This window comes from Perna viridis, chromosome 15 (assembly GCF_037379345.1).
Source record: "Perna viridis isolate PV_CMFRI_1.1 ecotype Kerala chromosome 15, ASM3737934v1, whole genome shotgun sequence".
Taxonomy (NCBI): domain Eukaryota; kingdom Metazoa; phylum Mollusca; class Bivalvia; order Mytilida; family Mytilidae; genus Perna; species Perna viridis.
In genome coordinates this window covers 16,502,919-16,517,596 of record NC_142459.1, presented here as the reverse complement: position 1 = coordinate 16,517,596, position 14,678 = coordinate 16,502,919, and the positions used below count along the sequence as shown (strand labels likewise).

The following is a 14,678-nucleotide window of genomic DNA, read 5'->3' as shown; positions in this document are numbered from 1 at the left end:
TCTTTAACAATACGTGATTTGATTTAAATTCATTAGATTTTTCTTCCTGCTTCTAATTACATTAACTAATGTGATGTTATTTTGTGTACCTGAATATATTATAGATTAGTGTTAAGTTTCGAAAATGCTTCTCACAATTACATGTTATTGGCAAAAGGCTTTGGAGTTATTATATTTTGTAAAAAAAAATGTAGATTTTTTTTTAAGTTTCGCTGCTACAAGTGCATTACAGTGAATGTCCAGATTACATCACACATGCACTTGTAAAAATACAAACAAACCTTTAAATATAAGTCGATTTGCTACAGACAAAGTATCTGATCCCCAATTAAAACGGCAGAAATTTTAAGATAAAGTTTGTTATTTTTTTCTATAAAATATGCATTGGCAACGGCAACGGCAATTTATTGAATATTATGTCCAACTGTAATTTACGATTTGCATGTACCACTCTTTTGAATTTTAGTACTTTCATGACCCCTTCATAGTTGAAGATAAAAAAGCGAAGCATTTTTTTTTTAAAATTGCCTTTTTTGAAAAAATGTTGCACTCATAAAAGAATTAGTAACAAATAAGTTACATGTAGCAGTAAGATTGAAAGGAGGAAAATGTTGATGCGTAAAGAGTAATCAAGGGAACAAAGGTTATAGCGGTAATCCAAAGAATGTCATCCAGGGACAAAGACCAGACGTTGAAAAGAGTAATCAAGGGAACCAAAGTTATAGCGGTAATCAAAGTAGTACAGGAACAAAGACCAGATATGGAAAACAGACATACACAACAAAGAACATAAAGTAACTAAAATCATACATACAAAGTAACAAAAGTAAATGAACAACTCCACTAAAAACTGGGAGCATGGACCAGGTGCACTGGTAGGGTAAGCGTCCTCTGCTTTTCTAGAAACACCCGCCGAGTTGCTCATAAAAAGTCAAGTCCGGGGTAGACAAACGAGGAAAGGAAAACTATGACCCGTTGAATAAATCAGTTTTCATGGTGCTGATGGATACACCATAACAATCCACGAGTTCATGATGACGACCATAAAACTTCTGTAGTGATGACTTCAATCTTGTAGCAACATAACCCTGTTCCAGAAGCCTATTTGTTAGAGTTCTAGCGCGATACAAAAAGTCTGCGTATTTTCGGCAAGCTCTGGCATAACGCATGAGTTGTGATATGAACACTCCATACGCAGGAGCCGAAGGGATGTTGCCACAGATGAAAGGAAAGTTGACAATTCTGAATGAAAAGTCATTACGTTTGTCGTAAAGTTTGGTCAATAATTTTCCTTTATTATCGATTTCTAAGTGTAGGTCAAGATATAAGGCTGACTTTACAGTGTCTGTAGTATCCTTTATCTCAAGTTCTTTGGGTAGATGCGATGTATCAAATCCCCGAAATTAGGATTGTTTAAAGATAATACGTCATCTATATAGCGGAAACTGAGATTGAAGGATCTAGCCAAACGATATTCTTTCTGTCTGATCAGATCAGCTATAAAGTCAGCCTCATGAGAGTGAAGGAATAGGTCAGCAAGTAAAGGAGCACAATTTGTTCCCATTGGAATATCGACTGTTTGAAAACAGACATACACAACAAAGAACATAAAGTAACTAAAATCATACATACAAAGTAACAAAAGCAAATGAGCAACTCGGACTTTACTAAAATCTGGGAGCATGTCACCGGTAGGGTAAGCGTCCTCTGCTTTTCTAGAATCACTCGCCGAACTGGTTATTCAGATTCGGAAGGCACAAGTGAACGTGCGAACCCACCACAGAAGTGATCACGATAACTGAACGCAAGTTAACTTAACAGAAGACGAACATTTAACTTTGAAAAAAATTAACAGCATGCCATTCAATTCCATTCATTGCGGGAATACCATTTCACGTGTTGTCAGAGCCCTTCTACAGCAACAAAATGTCAATGTGTTTTCTGTTTCCGTATTTTCCGATGTTCCATATGTTTAGAACAGTTTAACGAAATGGACCATAGATTGTTTTTTTTTTCAAAATCCATCTGCTACGATACCGGAAATGCAATAACATTACTCAAACCTATCTGATAGAGTAATCAATGGAACCAAGATACTGGCCGAAATCAAAATACAATTGGTGTCATCAATGAGATGTTGCGATTGCGAAGTCTTTACTTAATTTGATATATTTCATATACTTTACATTAAATTTTGAAACATCCTACGCAATTGGAAACAGAATGATACAGCTGCATAAATCACTAACAACCTTCAAGTACGTATCGTATATCTGTTATTTTTTCATTTGAAGAATGACGTAAAACGCGTGATTTTAAAAGCCTTGGTTCATATTTGACATTTTGTTTAAAAAGTCACCTTAACGGTAACAATATACAGAAATCAACTTTGCGTTTGATATAACACTGGATAAGAAATTGACATTTATATCTCATGTATTGCATGATTCAAAATTGAGGGAGATAACTTTGTACATGACACTGAAATAAACTTGAAACTAGTAGGTTTCCCATGCATATAATATCTAAGACCAGACAGACTGGAATGAAGTATAACACATTACATCATGTAGACCCATAAACCAACTTAAAAATAAAAGTAAAACTATGTAGTCTATATTATTGTGTATCGCATCATACTTTAATTAAATATATGACTTGGTAAAATCAACATATCATAGTATTTTTAGACAAACATCTACTACGATATAATGTTATCTTAAATAAATGAAAAAAGTAATCATATTCATGTTTCATTTATATAGTTGCCTACATCTTTAGCCTACCGTAATTTGACTACCAGGTATAAGCAATACTCTCAAAAGCATGACTTCATTACGTGTCCTAATAATTTTACCCTATTCTCCAGAATATCAAGCATACTGAATTATCAAACCTTTTTCCTCATCTCCCCCTTTTATCTTGCTTGTGCGGTGGGATAACTTGATTTATTAGCCTTAACCACCCCCCTTTAGTATAAGGTCAAAATGAACTGTTACAGCAAACACACCATGAAATTTCCCCAGTAATACATCTTATACCTCAACACTCAACATATACACGAAGACAATACGAGATATCCAATTAATGAACGCTCGTGGTTACTGTTAGCTCAAAACATATTATACAATGACATTACCATCAACAATACATGTCTGACATGTTTACCAAATGACAATTACTGCAAAGTTGTACAATTCCAATTCAAAGTATATCACATCCATGGAAGGTTGATCCCAAATTGCTTTTTTTCTATACAATTTTATTTAACTAGCTAATGATTAAAATAACTGCTTCGTTTTACTAAAGTATATTCCTGGGTTTTTGCTATTCACAATTTTACAAGAATTCTTTGAATTAAGGCTTCATTACTAAATCTACAAAATGTATTACAAAACTTCTTTTGAACCTATTAACGTCAATACATACAGCTGTTTAATGGGTCTTCAGTCTTACCACGACACGTGCATGTACTACTCCCTAATTGTATGTGAATCCTGAAAAATTCGAACGACATTCTAAAAACAATCAGTGATAGATTTTTATCGGAAACAATAATATCAAATCTTTCGATTTTTCAACCCATTTTACTACTATTCTCATTCTCAGCTGGATTCTCGACTCGAAAGCATTATACATCGTTACTAAAAAAAAATAACGGTACATCTAGATACATATATATAGTGCTTGAAAGAAAGTATCCATGCGTTCTAAAATTGATTCAAAATCAAAATAAAATATTGACAAGATATTTGCCATTTATGGATTGAAACAAAGGAAACGTTGACAGAATCATTCAAAAAAATAATTGAAATTTAATTTTGAAATATTCACCGAAACATAAATAAGTAACCTTAAATTGTTATCATTAAGTTTCAGTACTGTATTAATACTCTAAACTTAATGGATTATGTTTATATCAAGTATTTTATATGGAAAGTGACGCTCATAATAACAGAAAAAAACTCGATATAAAGTTAACTAATACGGATAGTGGTAACATAAACAATAATACGAATAATTCAATCTAGAGTTAATTCACTTGGTACATCACAAGTATTCCATAAGCCAAAACAATGTTATGGTATTCAAATAAATACTGTGAAAGTACTATTATTCATGGGGTACCAATGTTTGTGGTTTTCGTCGTTTAGCAAAGCCACGAAATTTGGTTCCCCAACGAAATAGAAATTTCTAATTCCTTTTAATGAGACGGGTATCAAATCTACGAATTCATAAAACTACGAACTGACGTTTTTCCCTTAAGCCACGAAAATTGGTACCCAAGAATATAAGTATATTCACAGTATATTTCATATGAATCTAAACAAACATATCTTCAAAAAAGAGAAAACTAAAAAAAAAAGATATTTTGAAATATTCAGTTTTACTTTTTGAAAAAGTGAATTAATAACTACCGGAGAGCTTCCTCTGTCTGATTTTATTTCTATGCAAGTGGTACCATTTCAAGCTTTAGAACACAAGGATAATATACACAAAAAAATCAATGTTTGACTTTTCATGGTACAGATCCCAAATTACCTATACACATTTTCTTTCAAACTTTCTTTATAATCTTGTTTTAGATCAAATTCACCTTTATCCAATTATATTTATTTGAGTGGTAAAACTTTTCTCAATTATCTCATTGTTTGGAATTCAATAATCAGAACTTTTTATACCTGTTTGTCATAATATGACGATAAAATGGCCTAAAACATGATATTACAATGTACTTAAAGTCCCAATTAAACTTATTGTCTTTTAAATTGATACAATACTAAGTAAGTTGTATATACAATGTATAATTTCATAGAATAACCAAAAAAAATTCTCATTATACATCTTCCGGAAGGGGTTGATAATGAAAATGCATTGTTTCCATACATCTAGTCTTTTCTTAAGTATTAGTTGATTTTACCTTCATTGCTGTTACTAAGAAGTGTCCAACAACTGCTAAGTCTCTGGGGTGCACAAGAAAATTTTGAATCTTTCTTTTTCGCTCATTGTATCTAGGTTTAAGTGTTGTTTTTGTTTCACAAAACCGAGCATGACTTGCCTCTCATTAGAAAGTGCATCTTCAATTTCACACAATCTGCTTATTCTACGACGCAACAGAACTTGTCTGTATTTCCTTTCTCAATTTCGATGGGGTGAGTGCCACTTCTAATTTTTTAAATCAGGACTCGGTGCTGTGTTGAGAGTGTCTTATTCAAGGTTGGCTCTTCTCAATATACAGTTTTCAGTCTTACATAAGCTCTTACTTTAAAAATTGCTTCACATTCTGATTGCTATTTAACTTCGATTAACTTTCTAAGTCTTTGTCTCACCAGTTCTAGGAACTTTGGTTTTCATTCTGAAGAGACTATTTGGTTGTGATTATCAAATAATCATATTTTGCTGATTTCAATTCCGATAAAATTTTGATCACTGTCATCAAATGTATACGTGTACTTAGTCCTAAATCGAGCTTTACCCCGCCCCTTTCTGTTAATTTACCAATTAAGAACATTTCTTTTTCTTCTTACGACAGTTCAAACAAAGAGGGTATTTAACTTACAATTTCATGTTGTTCAAATGGCAAGACAACCACTGTCTCCTGTTATTTTACCCGTAATCAAGCCATCTATGTTCATTCCCATGTATCGTGTTGTTACTGTAAAAATGCAGTAGCTGCTTGTGATCAGTTCCGACACTTGTACTGTTGGCCCGTCATTGCATTCTCACTGCCTTCATTGTCTTCAGAAAAACACGTGTGGTTTCTACTTAAATGTGGGAGGTATGTATCAATAATTTCGTCCTACAATTTAAATCTGTGTATCAGATTCAAGGATAAAAACAGGTTATTGTATATCAAATAAAAGTGATCAGTTTTAACCTTTTGCTGAATATTGTTTCTATTCAAAATGCAACATGACTTATCATTTTATCCACAGGTATTATTACAGCCATTATAAACGCCCACTATCACACTCGTGAAATAAGCGACGTGCATTGATTCCCGCCAATTTAACTTAAATTTACGTTAGTTTATGTAGTCAGTACTTACAATTTAAACTTTATTATAATCATATATTTCATTTTAATGAGTGTCTATGTATGCAGTTTAAGCATTAAACTTTTTACAAGTTTTGTACTGTGTTTTCAATGTTAATGGATAATTCCATTTATTTCATGTTTTCTTTTCTGAAAACGTATTTTAAATCAGGGTTGCACACATCTTCCTTATGCACACTCTTAAACGTGTGATTTATACAATTAAAATTTGTTTGTTTGTTTTTGTTTTTGTTTTTGGTTTTGTTTTTGTTTTTGTTTTTTTTTTTTTGGGGGGGGGTTAACGTCCGAGCAGCAATATTTCAGCTATAATCAGACGATGAACATGAAATTGATGATAAAATGAATATGAAATGATGTTGAAATAAAAAAGGGATGGGACACAAAGACAATGGGGTCGACAAATTTTGATTGCCACTGGAAATAGGGAGGGTTGGGTAGGGTCGGGCAATTTAGCCTCCCGTGGCAGAGCCCTGTTGTTCCTACTCCGGGAGAATACCACAGTAGGGTTCTTTAACGTGCGAGGAACGTGGCAATTTTCCCAACACGGTGCACCACTATGGTTTGCGGTCAGGTTTTCCATATTATAGCCTGGCAACCCCAGCATGTAACACGCCAGGGGTACCCCATTCCACCACCTGGGGCACACATCCCAGTTGCTCAGAGGCTAGCCCCCGACTAGGGTTCTGAGCACTATTTAGTCGCATTTTACGACAAGCTTAGCGCTGCTGCAGGCCTATTCTTTCAACACCCGGACCTGCACAGGGGTAAAATTTGAAATATGACATTATTTATGTATTATATCTATAAAAAAATTAAAAAATCACTGAAGTAGTATCATTCATGAGTTATCGGAAGTAATTCTATCATTTTTTTTATTTCTTATTTATACCTTGTTATTACCTTTTATATACTTGAGACCATAATTGTCGTGTTCTTTTTAAGAAAGGCGAGCTAACGTATAGCTATGAAGATAGTGTGTAAAATCTAAAGTTTGTTCATCTCACCTTACTCGCGTTCAAGTGTTCAAGTTTTATGATATGTCGAATGCATGTTGTATACTTTAAGAAAATACACTTTACACGATGAGATATCATGTTCAATTTGTTCCTGTTTGATTAAATTAAAATACAAAACAATTCAACTTGTCTAAGATACTCATTATTAACTTTTAGAAATACACGAGCAACTCGGCGGGTGTTTCTAGAAAAGCAGAGGACGCTTACCCTACTGGTGCACCTGGTCCATGCTCCCAGTTTTTAGTGGAGTTCGAGTTGCTCATTTGCTTTTGTTACTTTGTATCTATGATTTTAGTTACTTTATGTTCTTTGTTGTGTATGTCTGTTTTCCATGTCTGGTGTTTGTCTCTGTATTGTATTCTTTTGATTACCCCTATAACCTTAGTTCCCTTTATTACTCTTTTACAAGCCGCAATAACCAGGAGTTAAACAGAAATAAATTACTTGTTCAATGTACGTATAATATTTTTTGTTTCTGTTTTAGAAATCTCATTCTGTAGAACAGAAGTGATAATATGCATTTTACGATGCTAATGGCGGCATACAAGTACTTGTAATTCTGAACTTTTACCCACCTTTTTACTCCAGGATTTGCTGAACAGAGCGAATATTATTAGAAGTCTTCTATATGCTCACTGTGTACTTGTGTAAGCTGTATGTAAGTACGATTTTCTAAAATTCACGATTGAAAGCGGTAAAAACAAGTATGCATTAAAATGCCTTTATCTATAATTATCTAATTACCATTACTTCAGTATACAGCAAAATGTACAGTTCAAATACTCGCATCCATTGGTAAATTGATTATCTTTCTGCAATAAAAGCTAATCGCACACCATATATTGGAACGAAAAGGAAAGGTTAAATGTTAGTTCTATTAACTTTTGTTGCAAATTAAGGACATTCCAGTATTCTAAAGATAGATAATTAAAAGTTGATCTATTTATGAATATTTAAAAACATTGTCATCCAATTTATAATAAGCATCATTTTTTTAGTTTTATGGTTTAAGTCTCTGTCTTTGTATACACAGTTATTAATTGAATAAAACAAGACACAAATAGTGATTTCTTTAAAAATACGATATACAAGATTGATTACTGCATACAAGAATACGTACCTGCTTTACAAGTGTTTATAACAGCTTTTATTTGTCACAGGAAACAAACAAGATAATTAAGCAATACAACGCATATAAGCTGCTGATTATACATGTACTTAGCGCTAAGCTTAAATTTCAATAGAAAAAAGGTATATACATTTCTGTCTAAGCTATATTCTGTGAAATTGTATTATTTGTATAAATTATTGTGCACCAAAAGCTGAAATTAGATCTATCTGTGCCTATTTGGATATAGCCAAATCCATATCAAAAGCACTGAATATCAGAATGAATGTAGGAAAGATGAAAACAGTAGAATAATGTGAAAACAAGCAGTGGTGGATCCAGGGGAGGGGTGCTCCCTCCACACCTCTTAGAAAAAAATGTGGAAAATGTGTGTGTTAAATCATGGAAATCACTCACTACGTGATCCTCACCGGCGATCCTGTCAAGAATTTTCTTTTTGACCCCCCCTCCCCACAATCCCTTACATATAACTCTGGATCCGCGACAAATAAGAATAATCAGATACTGTAAAACATAAACATTGGATTACGTTGTAGTTTAGGTTCTTATTTTGTTCTATTTCAAAACATGATCATAAGTTGATTATCGGCCGGATAAACATGTTTCCTGAAGAGAAGATTTTAAACAGTGATGTATCAACATGACTATATTAATGATTCAGGTAAATACATAAAAATTCACACCAGAATGACTAATCGTAGCGGTTGATCTCTTGAAAACAACGAATGTATAGGGAAAAATTATAACAATTAGTATTGCAAATATCTAAAATTATGGAATGCAGTTGATATTTTAAATACCTAATACACTACACGTTTGATACATAATTATGTAACTCCTCTGATTTTGCTAACCATCAAATCATACTTGTCATGGTATGTACGAAAGAACAGCTAAAACGTACCCGTGCTATTAATGCATCCAGTGCTAGTTGTTGAGTCTATAGTATTTTCTTCATTTTCGCCGCAGTTCTGAAATAAACAGGTGCTTACATAAAACTAATTCTTGCATTAAGGAACAATTATATAATCCTAACATGTCTTCAGAGCATGGAAATTGCGCATGTCGATCCGGTCGAGCGGTTTGTTTTCGAACGAGTGGAGATAAACAACCCTAACGCCCTAGGACTAACAGAATCATAAATGTAGGGAAGAAACCGAACTTGACGCTTTTGTATTTATGATTTTAGTTACTATATGTTCTTTGTTGTGTATGTCTGTTTTCAATGTCTGGTCTTTGTCTCTGGATTACATTCTTTTGATTACCGCTATAACCTTGGTTCCCTTGATTACTCTTTAATTAATCGTAATGTTTTTGGTGCTGCTTGTAGAGCGGGAGATGATAACCAATGGACTCAGTTGGTTTTATTTTCCAATTTTGTATTAAGTTTGTGTGTGCTGTCTTGTTTTCCCTATCTTATTTCATTATATGTAACTATAGTTGACACTGTTGTTAACATTGTGTAGAGTATGTGGATAAATGTTTTTTTTTTTTGGATATTTTTATTATTATTATTATTATTATTTTTATTTTTTTTTTATGTATTTACGTTTTGGTAATTTACTTGTATTTGATCTTCCTGAATTGCCTTACTTTTTGATCCCACGGTATATTCGTAATACCGAACATTGGTCGTTTTGGCATATTTTGTTTAGCATTGCAACTGGCACAAACAAATTGCAACATTTTGGTATTCTGTCAATAATTCATTGAAAGTAAGATATTTTCCTTTAAGACTTTATATGAATGAAATCCAACACGTTCCAGTTGACATTAGAAATAACGAAATGAATTGAGTAAATTGGCCTTTATCGATCAGTTAAGACCGAAATGAAGATAAATACTTCCGGTTATTTCATCTCAATTTTGGATTTAACTGAATAAAAAAGAGAGGTATTTAGATCATGTCTGATAATCATCTGTGTATCTAAATTAGGCATACAATTTAAATCATTTTTAGTTTGCTTTTGTTTTTCAAATTGCATTAAGTTTTATTCTTCTTTCTCATTGAAGTTCAACGCCATTGCATTTAGGCAGAAAACCTTTGACGTTTTAATGAAGATATTCAATTTTTGATGATCAATAATTACATACGGATGTATCATATTCAATTGTTTACTTCTACTTATTTGATTTAATTTGTCATACACACTTACTAAACCATTGTTCCTGAAGTCGAACCCAGCAGCAAAACCGTACGAATTCGATATATTTGTAGCAAGACCACTTACAAAGGCCATAAATTTAACTGTTGGATCAATATGCGATATATACTTCACACCCGTCGATATACTAAACTCGGTATATTTCATATGCATGCGTCCTTCTACTGTTTTCCAGGTGATTGTTGATAAGGGGAATCCATTAAACCGTAGGCCATTTATAAAGTTATCAGATATAACAAGGAATATATAGTATCTAAAGTGAATAGCAGACATAGATAAGGTAGAAAAAGTATAGTCCGATGAAAACTGTTGTATTGCGGGTACAAGACTCATTACTGGATCACCTTTGTTCAAATGATCACATTGTCCTTGAGCAAAAAGTATAAGTTGTATAGGTTTGTTTGCTGATATCGATTTTGATTGATCATTGTTTAACGTGAATTGATAGAAATCACCAGAGTTTGTAAGTGCAAATGGAGCTAAACCCGATATGTATACAGTAGTATCATTTGCACTTGTCACTATCCTGAATCTGTCTTGTGCTCCACAGCCAGGCATACTGACAGTTACAAAGTCTTTTTCCCATTTATCGACTGGAATCAGCTGTTGTACTAAATGATCGCATGCACCTTGTCCAATACGAGCACAAGCGCTCCCACCGACGACGGCAATTGGTTTGTTGGCTTTAACATAAGTTCCAGTGAAATCCCCGATTAATGAATGCACAAAAAACGTCTCAAATCTGTTAAGATAAACCGTTATTGATTTTCCATATCCTAACATATAGCCTAATAAAGTTACTGATGGACTGCCTTTTCCAAATTTGATAATTACATGCGTATCATCATGTGAAGCAACAATCATGAAAGACGATTTCTCTGACCAAGATATTACAAAATATTCTATACCAAGAACTGTGGACGGAAAAACTAAATATACGCCAGTGGAACCCCCAGGTGGAAGGCTATTTAGGGCATAAACAACGATTTCCTCATCGGCTACTACGTGAACTCCCTTGTTCTCCACACGCATGACCGACCCTTCAAGAAAAGGATCAAGTTTCACATTCTTTGAGTGACCCTTCTGGACTGATAATTTTAAGATAAAGGAAGAATTAAACAAAGGTGTTGATACTGTGATATTAGCATTTGTACAATTTGTGGTAAAGAAGAGTTGAAGATTAGTTTGAAAACTTTGATGATTCTTCAAAAAGCCGATGATAAATTCTTTACCACTGCTTGTCAATCCTGAAAACATAAGAAAGTTAATATCAAGTGCATATTCAATTTTTGTTTTTATTCATTCTTATAAAATATTTCCACTTAATTGACGTACAGACGAACGAACTGATAGGAGTCTTCTGTTTTGTTATGTTGAATGACTACATCTAAAGTAAAAATAATGCTCAAACTTAGGATTTACTCATTTCGATTTCAGTGAAATCATAAACAAAACAGATGCAATACCTTTCTAAACTATGCCTTTTATTTATAAGTCTTATAATCGAGTTATAATTTCATACGTACATTTCGTTCGGTTACGAAGAAATAAATATCGTTGGGGTAATGAAAGAGACAAACTTTAAAATATTAATTGTCGCCCGTACTTTATTCAGCTTTATTTACTTTTCTATAGCTTTTTTTAATATTATTTATATTGTAATATATAACCAGAACAAATGGAAAAAAATGTATTTTGAATTTTTCAAATGAAAGTTGTTATTTCTCTGCAAAATATTTGCAAAATCTATGAATATCTGACATAAATATTTGCAAAATCTATGAATATCTGACATAACTATTTTACACGGAGGAAAAATATCTCCGCAGACAAACTATGAATACGTAAATCTAGTGCATGTATACCACCCCAACTGCAATCAATAGGCATCCCATTATCAAAACCATTTTCAGAAAAGTATTACCGCGAGGGCGGATCCAGGATTTCAGCTTTAAATTATATGCTTAGCGAAACAAGGCAAAGCAAATTTGGATGTATAATTCATAAACAATTCAAGAATCCACGCAAACAAAATTATTCTTCTTCTCAATTTTAGAGGAATGTAACGTTCTCCCGCCACGCCTGTCCTTTGATCAGAACCCTAACGTTAAACATCACACTTGTTTTTTTTAAAGACTCATTAATCTGAATATATATATTTATTCAGATATAATTTTTATTTTACACCTAAGTACTAGTTTTGTTGTCAAAAGGAGATAAGCGTGCAATTGTAGATTTAGGCACTGGTATGCAGACATATTGCATTCAGGGAGATCGAGGTTTGAAAAAATGAATTTAGAATTTCCTTTTTTTTTCAAACATGTAATGTAGGCAGCTGTGGATTTAGACTAACAAACGTGTACATGTAGTAGTATTTATGGGAAAGTAGCAAACTGAAAGGAAACTTTAAAGAGAAAATAAGGTAACAAAAAACGTCGTCAAATATAATGACAAAACATAACAAAGTTTTTACTCTGACAACTTTATTGAACATTCATTTGATTTTAGGGAGATCTAGTTAGTTGTGTTATTACTTTGTGGTACTTCAAAGTATACGTTTGTTTTGCTTGTACTTACAGAAACAATATAAATGCCAATTCCAATGTTATTGTTGAAATGTATACTTTAGAGACACATTTATTTTCTATAAAATAAGTAAAGTCTATGATGTGGAGCAATCGCTTATCCATTGGACGTTTAGAAAATGACATTAGTTATTTGACTTATAATGGCATTGTAGATTCTGCACATGTTCATTGAAAGGGACAAAATATCCCTTGCTTCATAAAATTGTGCTTTATTCCATACCTTAAAATGACCAATGAACTACAAGACCTACAACGCACTCAAGCCTTTATGCATTCGAACGACATTCGGGATTATAATTTGACTAAATCTAGACTATAACTAAACACATATGTAGCTGTGACTACAAATGTACATTTTACATTTACTATCGAAGTGGCGGAACATGAAGAGGATTCGGGGTTTGCAAACCCTATTTTCTATTAGAAAGTGTGCTAATTTTGTGCAAAATTAGGACAAAAACTAACTACCAATAGCCTTGTATCCCGTTTTTTTCCGGTCTTCCCCCTTGTTTTAATCTCTGGATCCGCCAATGCTGTCGCATTTCTCTGCTTACTGGACGTACAGCACAGAATATAAGATTCAAATGTTAAGTTAATACTGATAGTCTCCAATGAATATATGAACTGTTAAATAGATATGAATGGTTCCACGATTTTCATCTGCCTTGAAAACATATAATTAAAAATGTCTCCCGTCTATCACAGTCTCTCACATAAAGCTCTGTTATGGCAAGTTTTGTCGAGTTGCGTTCATTTACGGCGCGTTTCCTCTAATGAGTGGAAATCTCTAGTTAGCCGAAAATACTTAATAACGTTATATTTCAGAAAGCATATTTTGTAAAATAAACTTTAACCAATGACGGTCATCATTAATGATTGACAGCATTATTAGCTTCACCAACACAATGTTTCACATTGTAAAAAGTCAAAAGAAATACAATCGCTTCTTAATACATGTAAAATTTTATGTACATTTTATGTAGCTCGTGTGTGTATGGCATATAATGAATTTCTACAAGTTTCCTACCGCAAGTTGTTGTAGACAACTGAGTCAAACAAAATATAACTGCTGCAATACACAGGTACATTTTTAGTCTGAAAAAAAAATAATGAAACTGCCAATATAGACACGACTGATTAAACCGCTAAGAATTATATAATTTGAACATTCTTCATTAAATTCAAAAAGTATGCTGTTTCCCAAATAATTATATGCAAAATGTTACATGTAACAAGTAAGGGAATATTATAGAGTTTACAAACACTACTTCTTATCTGTGTTTTATTGTATACTTCCTAAACGTTTCTAATATGCAATTTGAAACTTCATTGACGTAAACAAAACTCGATTTGTTTGTAATAAGTCAGTCTTGTACACATATTTTTTACACTTGTATCTACTAGTCTAAATTAAAATTGAAGTCAGTCGGTAGAATCTGTATCAAATTTATCTAAAAATGTATGAAAATTCTTACTCTATTCGAAAAAAATGGAACATTAAGTTACTTTTAAGTAAAATACAGGACTTACGTTACACACAATATCCTTCTCTGTTATAACTTCCTGGTCGAATGTTTTAAAATATATAAAGTGAGATTTATCTTCATATGATAATGATAAATAAGTTACCTATGTAAATTTAACCTTTCTATAAATATTTATAAAAAAAGTCTGCAATCTTGTATATCTTAAATATTTCTCTTATACAAAGCTTATATGTTTG

General features: G+C 32.7%; 1 protein-coding gene across 6 annotated transcripts; it reads right to left on the bottom strand.

Moving 5' to 3' along the window:
* Positions 1 to 3,294: 3,294 nt before the first annotated feature.
* On the bottom strand, positions 3,295 to 14,571 carry LOC148597172 (peptidylaminoacyl-L/D-isomerase-like). Of its 6 annotated transcripts, none has more exons than XM_088563169.1 (7): positions 14,486 to 14,571; positions 13,983 to 14,050; positions 10,359 to 11,614; positions 9,107 to 9,173; positions 7,649 to 8,706; positions 4,922 to 5,800; positions 3,295 to 3,497 (listed from the first exon to the last, which is right to left on the bottom strand). In XM_088563169.1, the coding sequence occupies exons 2-5, from the start codon at positions 14,041 to 14,043 to the stop codon at positions 8,663 to 8,665; spliced, it is 1,428 nt and encodes a 475-aa protein (XP_088419295.1). In that variant the 5' UTR covers positions 14,044 to 14,050; positions 14,486 to 14,571; the 3' UTR covers positions 3,295 to 3,497; positions 4,922 to 5,800; positions 7,649 to 8,662. The 6 variants fall into 6 exon arrangements, with proteins under 6 accessions (XP_088419295.1, XP_088419293.1, XP_088419296.1 ...); XM_088563167.1 differs by having other exon boundaries at positions 7,649 to 7,745; XM_088563170.1 differs by having other exon boundaries at positions 7,649 to 7,745; positions 13,424 to 14,050; positions 14,486 to 14,521.
* Positions 14,572 to 14,678: the final 107 nt, after the last annotated feature.

Excerpts from the sequence above, each read along its gene's own strand:
- LOC148597172 (XM_088563167.1), bottom strand. The coding sequence starts at position 14,043 with ATGTACCTGTGTATTGCAGCAGTTATATTTTGTTTGACTCAGTTGTCT. Across the intron at positions 11,615-13,982 it reads GTTGTCTACAACAACTTGCG|GATTGACAAGCAGTGGTAAA; the intron begins GTAGGAAACTTG and ends TTATGTTTTCAG. Across the intron at positions 9,174-10,358 it reads ACTTCAGGAACAATGGTTTA|AACTGCGGCGAAAATGAAGA; the intron begins GTAAGTGTGTAT and ends TGTTTATTTCAG.